At 36.8% G+C, this 14,598-nt stretch overlaps 1 protein-coding gene across 12 annotated transcripts in view; it reads left to right on the top strand.

The window, feature by feature from the left end:
- Nucleotides 1-14,585, top strand: part of CACNA1D (calcium voltage-gated channel subunit alpha1 D) — a 176,501-nt gene extending 161,916 nt beyond the window's left edge. For 10 of the 12 annotated variants that reach the window (XM_082059732.1, XM_082059738.1, XM_082059742.1 and 7 more), the window contains 8 exons: nucleotides 628-744; nucleotides 2,257-2,624; nucleotides 2,927-2,953; nucleotides 3,865-4,014; nucleotides 4,656-4,819; nucleotides 8,556-8,677; nucleotides 9,453-9,773; nucleotides 10,823-14,585. In XM_082059732.1, coding sequence (XP_081915858.1) covers nucleotides 628-744; nucleotides 2,257-2,624; nucleotides 2,927-2,953; nucleotides 3,865-4,014; nucleotides 4,656-4,819; nucleotides 8,556-8,677; nucleotides 9,453-9,773; nucleotides 10,823-11,116 — 1,563 coding nt within the window. In that variant the 3' untranslated portion in view covers nucleotides 11,117-14,585. The remainder of the gene's footprint in view (nucleotides 1-627; nucleotides 745-2,256; nucleotides 2,625-2,926; nucleotides 2,954-3,864; nucleotides 4,015-4,655; nucleotides 4,820-8,555; nucleotides 8,678-9,452; nucleotides 9,774-10,822) is intronic. The other 2 variants (XM_082059737.1, XM_082059735.1) reach the window with 1 other exon arrangement.
- The last annotated feature ends 13 nt before the right edge of the window (nucleotides 14,586-14,598 follow it).

Raw genomic sequence — 14,598 nt, forward strand, 5'->3', positions numbered from 1 at the left:
GTGCAGGACTGTCCTTGGCAGTTTCAGCATTATCCCTTTTCCTACAAGCTTGCGGAAGCAGGCTTGAGAGAAATATGAACTGATATACGCTGAGGTCTATGCTCCTGTAGCTAGATGGTTTTTGGTCCTAAACTAAAGCTTTAAATCAAATATCAGCATATCACAGTGCAGTGCAGATGAGCTGGAATTATTTCACTGCTTTCCTTTCCATCTGAGCTCTGCTAAAACTGCTGTTGCTATAGCAAAGATCTCCTTGTGTTTCCCTTGTGGACACAGGCTGCAAACATGTTTGGAACATTAAATACACATCTCATTTAAATGCATTTTATTATAATTCTTGCTGATTACTTATACTTTATTATAAGATGAATTTTATTTCCATAAGGTTCCACCGTCAGTATCAATCTACACTGTCATAATACAGACACGATCACCTCAGCAGGCTTGTACTGGAATATAAGTCTTTTATTAATAACAGCTAAAAAATGCATAGTAGGATGCATCCTCCATGGGTGTCAGGATACAAAAATTTGTTAACTGTCCTTTAAAATAAATTTACACACCTGTAATTAACGAACCAAAAAGAATTTGCATTCCTAATGTATTTTGATATTGTCATTGATTTAGGCAGGACTAAGGACACTGCATGATATTGGCCCTGAAATACGCCGAGCTATATCCTGTGACTTGCAAGATGATGAACCAGAGGAAAACAATCCAGAGGAGGAGGAAGATGTTTATAAAGTAATGTCAGAACACAGCTATGTGAATTGTTTTATTATATAATATGAGATTTAAAAATGAACTTATCCCTGAATATGGAAGAATAATAATAAATCCCCTCAAGCCAGAGCAATATAAATATTTTATAAATATTTTATATGTATCTATAAAAAAAAATTGTATTACTGAGACACTTGCATCTCTTCATAAATTTAGGAAGCAATTCCTGCAATGTGATTCTCCTGCCCCTAATTCTTTCTCAGTAATTCTTATTTTTTTTCTTAAGCAAATCCTAAGAAAAAGTGTGAACCTTCCCATCTCAAATTTTGGTAATGGCAAGGTTAAACTAGAAGAGTCTTAACTCCTACAGTGGTAGATAGGAAGAAGAGAATGTGATTCTCTGCAGCCAAAGCACAACAGACACAGAGATGCGTATTTTAAAAAGAATGCCTGGAATTGCACAGAAGTCAGCTAAATATAAATGTCATTTCCAATTTCCTGTAAGGGATATCAATAAGAACCAGAGAAAAAAACAGTTTAGTGTTTTTCTTTTACACTAGAGCTGTTCAGTCTAATGGTGAACATGTAAAGTTGGTATTATAATCAGGAGTGATCTGCAAACCATTTGTCAGCCAGCAAGAAAATGTAATTTTTCACAAGCATTTCAGAAGCAGCAAATGTAAAAGCATGCTTCTGCCGTAATTATGTCAGAAGCCCCATAGCTTGCTATTGTCCTTTGCAAAAAAAGAGGATGTGGCACTGGAGACAGTGCTGCAGCAGCCATCAGTAGATGCATTTCTCTGCCAACCATCATTACCTCCTGTCTTCCCTAGACTGAGCTTCAGGACAGACTGCTGTCATCCACGGCCCACGCCTGCCTAGACAGGGAGGCTACATGACCTGGGTCAGGTGTAAAAGACAGCTGCATGTCATAGTCATAACCTGGCACTTCATTCTCTCTTTCACCATCCATTACACTCTTCAGGGCTGGTAAAGACTTACTACTCATTCTTGTACCTCTGCAAGAAGGAAGAATGGAAGCACTGAAGGTTAACGTTACCTACCTGAGACATGCTTGCGAGCTATTGCATGGCACTCCATCCTCTCTGAGTGACACCTGTTGCAAACCGATGCTCTGGGAGAATAGGAGAGAATTCCACTAAAGGGTTCCCAATGATCAAGCAGACACATTCCTTTCTGAGGAAGCTGGTGCATGTTCATGTATGGGGATCTAAGTTTCTCGTCCATAATAAAATATGGAGAAAGCTGGATGTCACATTCAGTTGTATGGAAAAAGAATAATGATCACAGCATAATGTTGATTTGTCTCTGAAATACAAATATTGTCACTGTCACAATCACATCTCTATTGCTTCAGGAGATCCCATCTGAAGCATTGTAAAATTAGAACAATCACAGATTATTTGAATTGCTACTTTGGATTGCATGTAGGAGAGAAAATTAAGTTATCACTGTCAAAGTACGTTCTGTTAAGGTATCTGATGTGAGTTTTTTTCTCTTCCCTTAAAACAGAGGAACGGTGCCCTCTTTGGCAACCATATTAACCATATTAGCCGTGACAGACGAGATTCATTTCAACAGATCAACACCACACACCGTCCCTTACATGTTCAACGGCCTTCAGTTCCATCTGCAAGTGATACTGAGAAAAATAAGTATCCTCAGGCAGGAAATTCTGTATACCACAATCACCATAATCACAACTCAGTAGGAAAGCATGTTCCAAACTCCACAAATGCCAATCTCAATAATGCCAACGTGTCCAAAGTTGTTCATGGAAAACACACGAATTTTGGAAATCGTGAGCATAGATCTGAAAACGGTTACCATTCTTACTCCAGAACAGATCGTGAGAAGCGTAGACGGCCAAGTAGTAGGAGGTAAACTTAAAATATGTATTTGTTTTTAAATAAATTTATGTATTACAAATGTACTATAAGAAAGCTTATGCTACATGAAACTGATTCGTATATTTAGCTTCGTTTCTCATGTATGAAACGTACTTAAAACATAGCTCTGATGTATGGGAAATGTAAATACCTTTAATAAGATTTGAAAGTAGTAGTTTTCTTTAAAGTGAAATTACTAGTCACAAGCACAGACATTGTAATCACCAATGAATTTCTCTAAACTACCTGATTTTAAAACACCTTTCTCCTTATTTTCATGGCTTACCTGGTAGAACCCGCTACTATGAAACATATATTAGGTGAGTTGATATTGTTGATGTAACTGAAAAGGACAAAATAGTGTTTTGGGTTTGTTTGGGTTTTTTTTTCCTTTGTTGTACAGTACTTTTCAAAAGTAACTGTATGACAATGCATATGCTTAATAACCTAAGTGATGATTTCTAAGTCAGATTTTCCCACTGTCTTTTATAAAAGGATAAACTTCTGTTAAATTTCAAAATTATTTAAGCCCTTTTAAAAGTCCAGGCAGGCTCGTGCAGTTTCCAACAGACAAAGGATCATACATACCTGATGGTAGCCCTAGTTTAAAATTGGCTTGCAAAGACTGGAAAAAACACTCAGTTTAGGTTTGATAAATATTAATATATACAGTTCCACTTATAGGGGACCCAAAATCTTTCCTGGTCTTCTGTCTGAATATTTTCTAAGACAACTTTTAAAAATAGGATATATTGTGGTATTTGAAGTGCATTGCTAAATGTCTATTCAGTGGTAGTTCTTAGTGTCTAGATTTGCATACCTGTTTCAAATTTTTCTAGGAATACCTCAATGAGTGCTCCTTCATATTTTGGCTATTTGGCAAACCTCAGACATTTGAGAGAGGCTGTGTTTCTTAAAACTACTCTGAGTTAATATTTTGTAAAAGTATCTTAAATGTATTTGACCTTATTGAGCTTCTCCATATTAATCATTTTCCTATTTGTAGCATAAGGAAATAAAGGGAGGTCATCTTTAAGAAACAGATAGTATAGTCACGTTCTGAACTGCAGTTCTACGCAATTTACCATTACACCATATTCAGACAACAGAAGAGCTGTTAATGCTTGTCTTATTTTTTTCTTTCCTTGGAAGCACGTTAAAAGAACTGTGTATAAAATACACAATTTATAAAAATAAAATATTAAAAAATATAAGTGTTTGCTACTTACAGATCTGACTCTGGTGATGTGCGTCGACCTACTATTTGCCGTGAAGAACGTGAGGTTCAAGACTATTGCAATGATGATCATTATTTGGGAGAACAGGAATATTTTAGTGGAGAAGAATATTATGAGGAAGACAGTATGTTGTCAGGAAGCAGGTGAGGATGTTTGCTAAACTGGGAAAAATCTTTCAATAAATTAGGTAAATATCTGTAAAGGCTATACTAAGCACACTTACACTGAAAATGAAGGGAGTTAATGCTCCACAACTGCTGGCAAGTGAAATGATGAATAGGAATAGTGTGTGTACCAAAGAGCTTTTATATTTGGCATCAGGTGCTGAGTTCAGCAAAACTTTTGTACTAAATTCAAAGGAAAGCACGAAGTCCCTTTGAACTGAGTATAAACTGGAAAATGCATAACCAAAAAAGCATTTCATTTATAAATAAAATTTCAAGTACAGTGAAAGAAGGATCAAGATCAGATAGAGGAATTTTTAGATTTTTAGGGGGCCTACATTTTAGCCCGTACTGGTAAGAAGAACGTCATTAAAAATATAATTTGATACAAATTTTACCAGAGAACTTGCTGTGTAACTATGTATATATGTAAGCTTGCTATCTCAAAATCAGTTTGCATAGAGAAACTGGATTTTAAAATTGAGTCGTGTAACTATATCGTGTAATGTTTGGGTATCTTGCTAGAGAAAGAGTAGATTTGAAAATCTGTGAGAAGAAATCTAATAGATCAATTCACAGAAACTCATGGAAATGTTTTGTTTATTGTATCTCGAATGCAGGCATGTATATGATTACCACTGTAGATACCACTGCCATGACTCAGATTTTGAGAGACCGAAAGGTTACCATCACCCACATGGTTTTTTTGAGGAAGATGATTCACAGATGTGTTATGATACAAAAAGATCTCCTAGGAGACGGCTGCTACCTCCAACACCAACACGTAAGTACATTAAGAACAATTTGTTTGCGAATCCAGAATTATTGAAATGTGTTCAGATACATTTCAGTTTTAAAAGGCTTCTTATTAGGTTGGATTTTGAACATATTTCTTGATTATGGTTGCTAGTGGATTATTGTGTATGGCAGAAATATCTGTCCATCCTGAGAGACTGCTCAGAGAATGTATGGATCTGAGTTTACAAGTCAGTCTTTCTAATATCTCTTGCTTCACTCATCTAATAATATAAAAATTTAACTGCCAGTTTTAACTTCATTTGATGAATGAAGAAAGAGCAAGGTAGAATGCAGCAGTGGGTTGCTTCGCAGCTTTGCTCAGGAGTTCCAGTCCATGTGCCCGTCATTCCCAGCCCAGCTGTGCGGTGCTGCGAGAGTCGCTGCCCTGGGCTCTGCAGGGACTCAGCTGCTGGCGCTGCCCCTGTCTCTCGTCACTCATGCTGCTGAACGACATTGTGATCAGTTCCATTTGCATCTTCACCTCCAACTGTTTTATTGAACACTACAGACTGAAGTAGGATAATTTTCAGAAAAAAAGAGCACCATGAGTGAGCTTAGTGGTGCTTTGGTTTGGGGTTTTTTCCTTACTTTTGAAGTGCTTTAGCTTTTTAACATGAGTTTCTCAAGTCCCTGTGAAAGATGAAAGTGTTATCCTGGGCTCAGCATCTTATTTCAGACCCATATTGGTACTTTATTCTGCCATCTCAGGAATAATGCTTAATATTCCGTGTTTCTTCTGAGGGAGAAAATGTTTCCATTAGTGTTGTCAACTTTTTATTTGCCTGTTTCTTCAATTTTCATTTATTCTCCTCATTAGATCTTTGCCTTGGTTTCCCCTTATCACAAGCACAATATTGTTTTATCTGCATTTCTAAAAGCTCTAACGCTTCTTATCGTGTAGTTTTGTTTTAGTCTGTTCCAGGCCATACTGAGAGATTAGCAGTGCTAATCCTCTAGTGAAAGCAGGCACAGACTCAAAGCTCTTGGATTTTGGTCTTTGGCCTCTGACACTTCACAGAGAGGAAGCACTTGGGGTTGTGAGGTGTAAAATAAACCTTTTTCTAGGGCTAAAATAAAGACGCTGGATTGATGCACAAGAAACAAAACTCAGCTCCATGCAGCCCCATGGTGTCCCTAAAGTACTGTGACACACGGAGTGGTCAGTGCAGCCTGGGCTGTTATGTGGGTCTTTGGATGATGCCGTGTAACCAGTGCCATCTGGACATGACAATGCAGGATCATTTCTAGAAGAGTCTCCACATTTTGTCTGCTACAAGATGGATTGGCTTTCTAGCGAAACCAGAGTTGTCTTTCATTCTGATGATACTGGCAGCCAAAGTCACAGTCCATTGTGGAAGTGAGACTGTAAGGACCCTGCGGGTAGGGAAATGGGTTTTGGTCCTTTCCTGTCTCAAACACCCTAAAGGAAATGCGGGTATAGATTTTAAAAATATGTTTCAGATAGAAGTGTTATGGGCTCATTATGCAATGTGTGAAGTACAGTTTCAGGCTGTTTAAAGCTACAGAAAGCCGTAGTAAAGGGCAGCAGCTAAATATATTATTATATAACAAAAAAAAAGATTCTCCAGCAATACTGTCAGTGTTGGATCCTCACTTTTGGCACTCAGCTCCTTACAACAAGACTAGTAATGCTGTCTTCTACTTGGCTTTCTGACTTTAAGGGTTACAGATGAAAAAAAGCAGAAAGATGAGTCTTGCACTGTAGAGGGTAAATAACTCAGATGACTGATAGTAAAGTGTACAGAGAGCTGCTGGCTCTCTTCCAGTGGCAGAAGGAAAAGACATCAGACAAAGAGGAGACTGTGAAAGGAGACTTCCGTACATCTTTCTACAAGATTTTCCGATAGCAGAGGAATTTTAGGCCAAAGAAATAGATGGATGCTTTGTATATCCATTCCATACATTGCAGGAGAGCAACTGTCTTCTAAAAATCCTCTGGAGTCTTCCTGTGCAAGTGTTGCAAGGGGAGGGTTGAAGGTTTCCTCTGATTGCAGCCTTTGGGATTCATTTAACTTTTCTGATAAAGTTTTTGTGACAGTATTAAGCAGACATTTCTTTAGAGGAAGCATACACTTTTTCTCTCACGTACCAGAGACTAGATAAATGTGCTAGATAAGAGGTATTTGATACACCCTAGGATAAGAGTTCTGATGTAAGTTGTGTAAGGCTAATGTAGGAAGTCCTTTGACTTACACCAGTATAATGTCAGAAGAGCACAGTCAGAACTTATATATTTAATGTTCAGGAACATTCAGCAGATTTTAAAAGAAGCTCAAGCCTTTTATCTGTAACTACTGTATGGGCTCTTTGGCCTGTGGAGAAAGCCTTGTTGTTTTACATTAAAAAAAAAAAAAGAAAAAAAAAGAAAAAAGAATTACACTGCACCAAACAGTTTTTGAAGCATCAGGATTCAGTCCAAGTTAATATAGCAGACGGTGCTTTGGCTGAGTACGGTAGTTCTGTAGTTGGTAAATTGAGCTCTGTGCCAAGCTCCCTGGAGGTTTTTATACCCAACTCATCACCACAGTATTTAAGCAACTTCTAGAAGTGTACTGAGAAATTATTAAGATGTTCTTTTGGATTTTTTCCTGGGGAGACACATATGCAAAGAAGTGTCTTGTTTTAGATGAGGGGAGTTTTTGGTTTGCTTTTTATTCATTTTGGTATGGGGACATGTAGCATTTGTTAGGTTCAGGAGCTAAGGCTTACATTCCCATATTTAGATTTACCATTGAGACAATGGAAAGAGACACAAAGTTTGTATTAGGTGGACTGAATCACCTCTTGGAAGTGCCTCCTTTAGTCCCATGGCTCTGTAAGGAACCTTGATTGTTAGTATCCAGCACTGTCTGGTGAAAACTATGAGGAATCCTAAGCCTACGGCACTTAACTCTTCAATTCTGTTCACAACATTCTTTGCACTGGGAAAAAAGATACCGAGAATAGTTTCAATAGAGCACAACTTTCTGTCATTGCTTTGTACACTCAGGCTCTTTCCAATTTTCCACTATGGTGCTCGCATCTGTGAGGACGTACCTGGATTCCAGCTGCTGTTCAGTGTCCAGGTTTTCTTCCCACTGAAGCCAAGACAGAGGAATGATACACATGCACTGCTTCCCATCATTCTGCAGGCTTTCACCAACATCTTGATCCAGTTTAGATTTGTATTTTTTCCTTTCTAGCATTTATATGAATAATAACAGTAGAGACCATGGCTTATCATTGTCATGACAGAATAAACATCAGGAATTGACAACATGAGTCCACTTTGAATTGAATATGGTTTTTCACATTGCACGTTGCTTCCAAGGAACTGGGGATTTGGTATTTCCTTTGGGAAGTCTGGTTCATTAGAATGAAGAGGTTAAAACCATGGGGAAGAAAGAAACTCTTCTTGTAACTATTAGCACTCTACAGCAAAACTCCAAAGTTAAGTGTCTGAACCAGTCTGCTGTGTAACACAAGCTTGCTTTGTGAAACAGCTGCTTCTAATTCTGTCGTGTTAGGCTGCTCGTATGGTTTTCATCTATGACTGCATTTACTTCTTTATTTTATAACCAGCTGCTTGCTTCTGTTAGCACAACTTATTTCTTACTGAGGGACATGTATTTGTGTGATAGTTGACTCACATTGGAATTCTGGAAATAATAGTCTTTGAGAAAAAGTTTTTTTTTTCCTAATGAATTATGGTTTCCCTGTAGCAAATAGACGATCTTCCTTTAACTTTGAATGCCTCCGCCGACAAAGCAGTCAAGATGACATACCGCTCTCTCCTAATTTCCACCATCGCACTGCTTTACCGCTTCACTTAATGCAACAGCAGGTAAACACAAAATCTCATTTAACTAATAATGAATGACATCTTTCCAGGTTCTCTATCATACTTCTGCCTTTCACTGTGGTTTCAAACAGTACTAATGTGTTATGTAGTTTGGCCGTGCACAACTTCTAGGCCAAGTGTAGGCTTGTAGTTGCTAAACACAAGGCTTCTCAAACATAGACCTGCAAAACATGTAAATTGAGTAGCTTGCCCCTATGACTCTTTAAGTGTCCACAATGAGTCAGGATGCCTTAAGGAGTTTCAAGCGGGACTGCATAATGTGGCAGCTGTCTGTTAATCTTTGCCTATGCAGTTACTCAGCTCCATTTGTGAGAATTTGCAAGTACAACACACACTGTGGAAGCTCAGTCCCCAGCCCTGACGCGGCCCTGAGGAGACAGCAGTTTCCACTGCCTGCAGACACCATCCAGGACAACTGGAAGATGCTGACAGCTTCCTAGCCTGTCCCTGCAGGACAGAAAGAATGTTTCTACACTTTGCTTTCCTTGTTTAATATATTATATAGCAATTCCTTATATTTATTAATGCTAATACGAAGATTTTGTGATTCAAATAATAACAGAAAAAATGCCATTTTATCCTGTCAATTTGCCAATTTCAGTCCTATTCCTCCTTTACATGACTGTTATACATCAGAAAATGTTAACTTTGCATAACTGCTGCCTGAACAATTGGTTTGAACTAACTGCTGAAATGAGAAATGAGTATGGCTGAGGCATTTGAAATCACTAACTCCTAAATTTCTTCCCCTTACCAGGTCATGGCTGTCGCAGGTCTGGATTCCAGCAAAGCTCATAAACATTCACCAAGTCGTTCAACACGTTCCTGGGCTACCCCACCTGCCACTCCTCCCAACAGGGACCGTACCCCATATTACACACCTCTAATCCAGGTTGATAGGGCTGAATCTACAGAGCATATGAATGGTAGCCTGCCATCCTTGCACAGGAGCTCGTGGTACACGGATGACCCTGATATTTCCTACCGAACATTTACACCAGCCAATTTAACTGTACCTAATGACTTTAGGCATAAACATAGTGACAAGCAGAGGAGTGCAGACAGTTTGGTAGAAGCGGTAAGTATTACAGAAACCTCTGAAGTAGCCAAGAGTCTCTTCAGGTTTTTTTGTTTGCTTTAAAAACCATACCATTCAGTCCACATTATCTCTCTGAAAATGTAATATTTTCAGTTTCAAAGCCCAAAACTGGTTTTAGGTAAAGACAGGGGGATTTATTGATAGTTGTCATCCAGTAAAAGATTTCTATGGAATCCAAACCTTAGTGTTAATGTGTCAGAGAACAGGAGAGATTCCAAAGAGCTTTGAAATTAGATAAGGATTTGTTACAAAGTGGCCTTCCACAATGGCTGATAGGGAAGAGATTATGCATATGCAAGCTGTTTCTATAGAAATACATCACCATTTTCACAGTAATCTGAATAAAAGTACAAGAGGTCTATGAATCAATGTACTAAATGCAACTACAAGGGTTGATTTGTAGGTGTACTAAAGAATGTTAAGAATTCCCCGTTATATTAACAAATATTTGAAGATAAAGAATATGTAGCTTTTCTGAATCATAGTTACTGCTCTTAGTTCCATCTGTCGCTTCTTTTCTGTTGCTTTGAGCTAAACAATATACTTCATTAAATTTTATTTGCAAATGGGACTTCAGCGTCTTTCTTCCATGTACTCTAAAGTAGAGAACATATCTAGAATCCTATGTTTCAGGCAACTATTTTAATTGTACCATACATTAACTATATTAACTGTTGTCTTTAGTGTATCAGCCTAATGATTGATGTTTATCAAAGACTACTGCCATATTTCTAAAGAGAAAAGTCAGATGTATTGCATTATCAGTTATGTTACCGCATAACTGATACAATGTGTTTTGGAGCCATTTGGTTGTTGATTTGATTGTTCTTTCCCTGGGCAGTTTTACTGTTGCCGTAGTGATTCCATGGGCTTTCTAGTGTTTTCCACAAATGAGAAGTGTTGCTATGGTTGAATGGTTGGACTTGATGATTTTGAGGGTCTCTCCCAACCAAAATGTTCTATGATTCTGTGTCTTGTCTGTTCTGTAATTCCACTGTATCTCTCATTCTCTCCTCTCCATCTGCCAGGTACTTATATCTGAAGGCCTAGGAAGGTATGCAAAGGACCCTAAATTTGTTTCAGCTACGAAACACGAGATTGCTGATGCTTGTGACATGACTATTGACGAGATGGAAAGTGCAGCAAGTAATCTTCTCAATGGAAATATTAGCAATGGGACCAATGGGGATATGTTTCCCATTTTAAGCAGACAAGATTATGAACTTCAAGATTTTGGTCCTGGCTACAGTGATGAAGAACCAGAAATGGGACGATATGAAGAAGATTTAGCTGATGAAATGATATGCATTACGAGCTTATAGTATTTAACAAGGAAAATGATTTTAATAACAGAAAAAGTGCCTCATAGTTTAAAGATGCTAGGCACTAGCTGGAGTGAAGTTTTGTACAAGTGATGTCACACCTCAAGGAAGCCATAACTAATAAATTGATTATCTCCAGGTTGCTGAAATGTGATCAGAGCTGCAGTACATCAAGTCTCCTCCCACAGAATCTTTGGTTCTTCTGTAGGAATAAGGTTATTTTGAAACAGGCAGATTGTGACAATCAGTTTTTTGAGGGCTATAATGGGATTCTGAGGTGTAATATCTTGCCTGTCTTTCAGCTTTGTGCTGCTGTCCTTCATGATAGAGCAGGATTTTGTCAATGAAAATGTCTGTATAAGTCCAGCACAAAATTGTGTGGGAAACAGCAACACGAGTGATGACAACCAATAATGTCATTACCTCAGTACTCAATAGCATATCAGCAACCCGCTGCATATCCATTCTAACATTGTTTTCAAACTTGCCTCCCGATTTCTTTTCTTAATGCTCTTCTAAAATACAGTTTGTCAGGCTCTACCTGTTAGAGATCATTGGAAAAAGAAATTATATAAAGAATAATCTGTCATATGTAACACCAGTTTACATAGGAATATATCATTCAGATAGTCTGTTTTATGACTATCACATTAAGGGCAAAATATACTGGAATAATTGCATTCTTACTAATGCACTTGCAACCAGGTTATAGTAGAACTAGATAAGATAGTTTGCTAAAAGTTATATAGTAGAAATTATTGTAAATTAATTGTAATATACAATGATTTGTATTTGTAAAGAGATGTTCTATATTTTGTAATTATTGTACCGTAATTGAACTGCAGCAATATTTATGGACCCTAATTATTGTAACTCTCCACAGAATTCTAGATATAAGTATTTTTACTTGGAATATATAGATCTATAGCATAAATATTTAACTAGAGCCACCTCTCAGTGTAAATCTCTTTTTGGGATAAAGTGTCAAGTTTGAACTTGGCAACAGAACAGATTTTTTTTTTTTTTTAATAATTGAGTCAAATGAATCTCTCTGCATAAGGGATGCACAGTTGAGTATTTACAGTCTTATACTTGGAAAGGTAAAAGATTTAAAGTTATTTTATCTTTTTTTGATTGTCAAATAAGCTGTAATTTTATTTTTGTATTAATCCCATGCTAAAAATAAATATTAAAATACTTTAGAAATTGGCAAGTTCATGCCAGGATATCACTGGTCATGAGACAATTAGTTTTGACATAGTGTATTACCTACATACCCTACTTTGATAGGAAACATCTCGGGCAGAAATTATTTCACAGGTGAATGAAAATGTTTTACTTCTGTATTACTTACTGTGCTTGGAAAGAAAAGAAATATGATAAAATGATTCTTCACAGAACCAAAAACCTTGATTATATAAGAAGTATACAATTTTATTGCCTCTACCTTTCTTTTGTCCTATGTGTACTACTTCAAAGATTTATTTTTATGCAATCAAGAGAGGGCTTAGATATTGTTCACAATGCAGTAAAACCCTAAAATGACTTTGAGGCTAATACAACCTTGGAGGGAAATAAAAAAATACTGAAAGCTACTGTCTATTTTGTTAGCACTGGATAACAATGACTTGTTGTAACAAGTTATCTTATCAGGTTTTACCTGTAGTTCATATGCTTGATAGCAATCCAGTTCACATTTTTACAAATGTGATGTTTAAAACATGTCAATAAACATTTTGTACATAATGACAGTTTCCTATGAATAGCTTACAGACTTCCTCTGAAATCATTCTTATTTCAAATGCCAGGATAAGAACTTAGAGGTTTGTAAATTATTTCTTGACCTACATCATTTTGTATTAAAAAAAAAAAAAAAGCAAAATGTTCTTCAAAATAAAACTGTGTAATAATTTTATTATACTTGGGATTTCTTTTACTAATAGTTTTTCACCACAAAGCTCAAAAAGTTAAATTCTGTTTGCACTATTTGAAGAATGGGAGTGAAGGTGTGGAATTCAATCATCAGTCTCCACTATCCTAGTGGGTAAGTCTCTTAGGAATGATTGCTGTTAACTGAACAAAGCAATTGGATTATTTGTATGGAAAGGGGTACTGTTACTTTCCTCCTATCTAGGAGACTATTCCCTAGATATAGATCTGTGGAAACAAAGTAGGTAAATTTGACTAAAATCCCCTAAAACTTCAAAACGACTCTTCCATGCTGTCTGCCAGGAACCGCTTGGGTAGGTTACCCAGCAGTTGTTGCTTTGTTCCACTTCCCAGCTCACAGAAACAAACCTGGAGACCAACATGGAGCTTTCTGGATCTGGTACCACTGTGAGATGACAATGAGTAGTTTTCCAAGTTCCACCTACTGTGGTACACCCACCTCTGAAAACCACCTTTAAGGCATCGGAAGTTGAACATTAAGGAAAAAAAAAAAAAAGGAAAAAATCTCATAGCAGGTTATTTAGCTGCATGGACTTTTGCTGGCACATCAAATTTGGCAGATTGATCTGGACAACAATTCTTTTAGTTATTTATGCAAGGAGACAGAAAACAATATGCTGACTTCACTGTATTGTCTTGCTAGTATGGTTAGTCCATAGTTTTCAATAGTCTGAGAGACTCTTTAGGGCAGATATTTTATGAGAAAACAGTCCTTACAAAAATAAATCATAAAAGAAATTCACTTACAAACCATGTTCTATATAGTTAATGGTGTATGGGAGAACATATATATGTGAATCCATAGAATACATGTTCAATTTTATTACAGAAGTATATGGAAAAAAGTAATCAACATATGCACAATTACATGGTAATTGGCAACCTTAAAATATTGCAAATCATAGTAATTACTCCATATAGAAAAACTAAAAGTTATCTCAACAATTAAGGCATATTTCATGAGTTTCCAGATTTGTATATAAATGCATATAATGACAGAAAACATTAGTAAAGAAAGTCTTTTACAGTGAATTCACTGACAAAGTGAATATATAAAAAATATTCGTATTTGAACACTGTCTTTTTTGGAGCTTGGATGACAGCAGAACAGAGGCTAAAAATCATAATACTATAGTAATATATGCTTGTGTTCTCTCTACAGTAACTCTTAATTTTATCTATAATTTTAAAATGTATGAATGCTTTTATTATTCCCCAAAATAAGTTTCTATGTTTATTTTATAGAAAATGCATGCTCCAAGCCCACGTTCCAGTTTTCCGGTGTTTATTTATCTACCTCATTTGATTGCAGACTTATTTGAAATCAGACACTTGGAAAGGATTTTAAGCTGCAGAAACATCAAAAGTTCTGGTGCACAAAACCTTGAGTGGCCTTACATAAATGAAACGTAATGTAGTTCTGGAAATACTGCTATTTTCTGCTTGGTTTAACAGCGCTTCTCATGCTGAAGCAACTTGAACTGAAATATGTGTACAAAAGAAATATTGTTGGTCACTTTTCTTTCTTAATC

The sequence above is a fragment of the Streptopelia decaocto genome (genome assembly GCF_964273445.1).
Source record: "Streptopelia decaocto genome assembly, chromosome: 8".
Taxonomy (NCBI): domain Eukaryota; kingdom Metazoa; phylum Chordata; class Aves; order Columbiformes; family Columbidae; genus Streptopelia; species Streptopelia decaocto.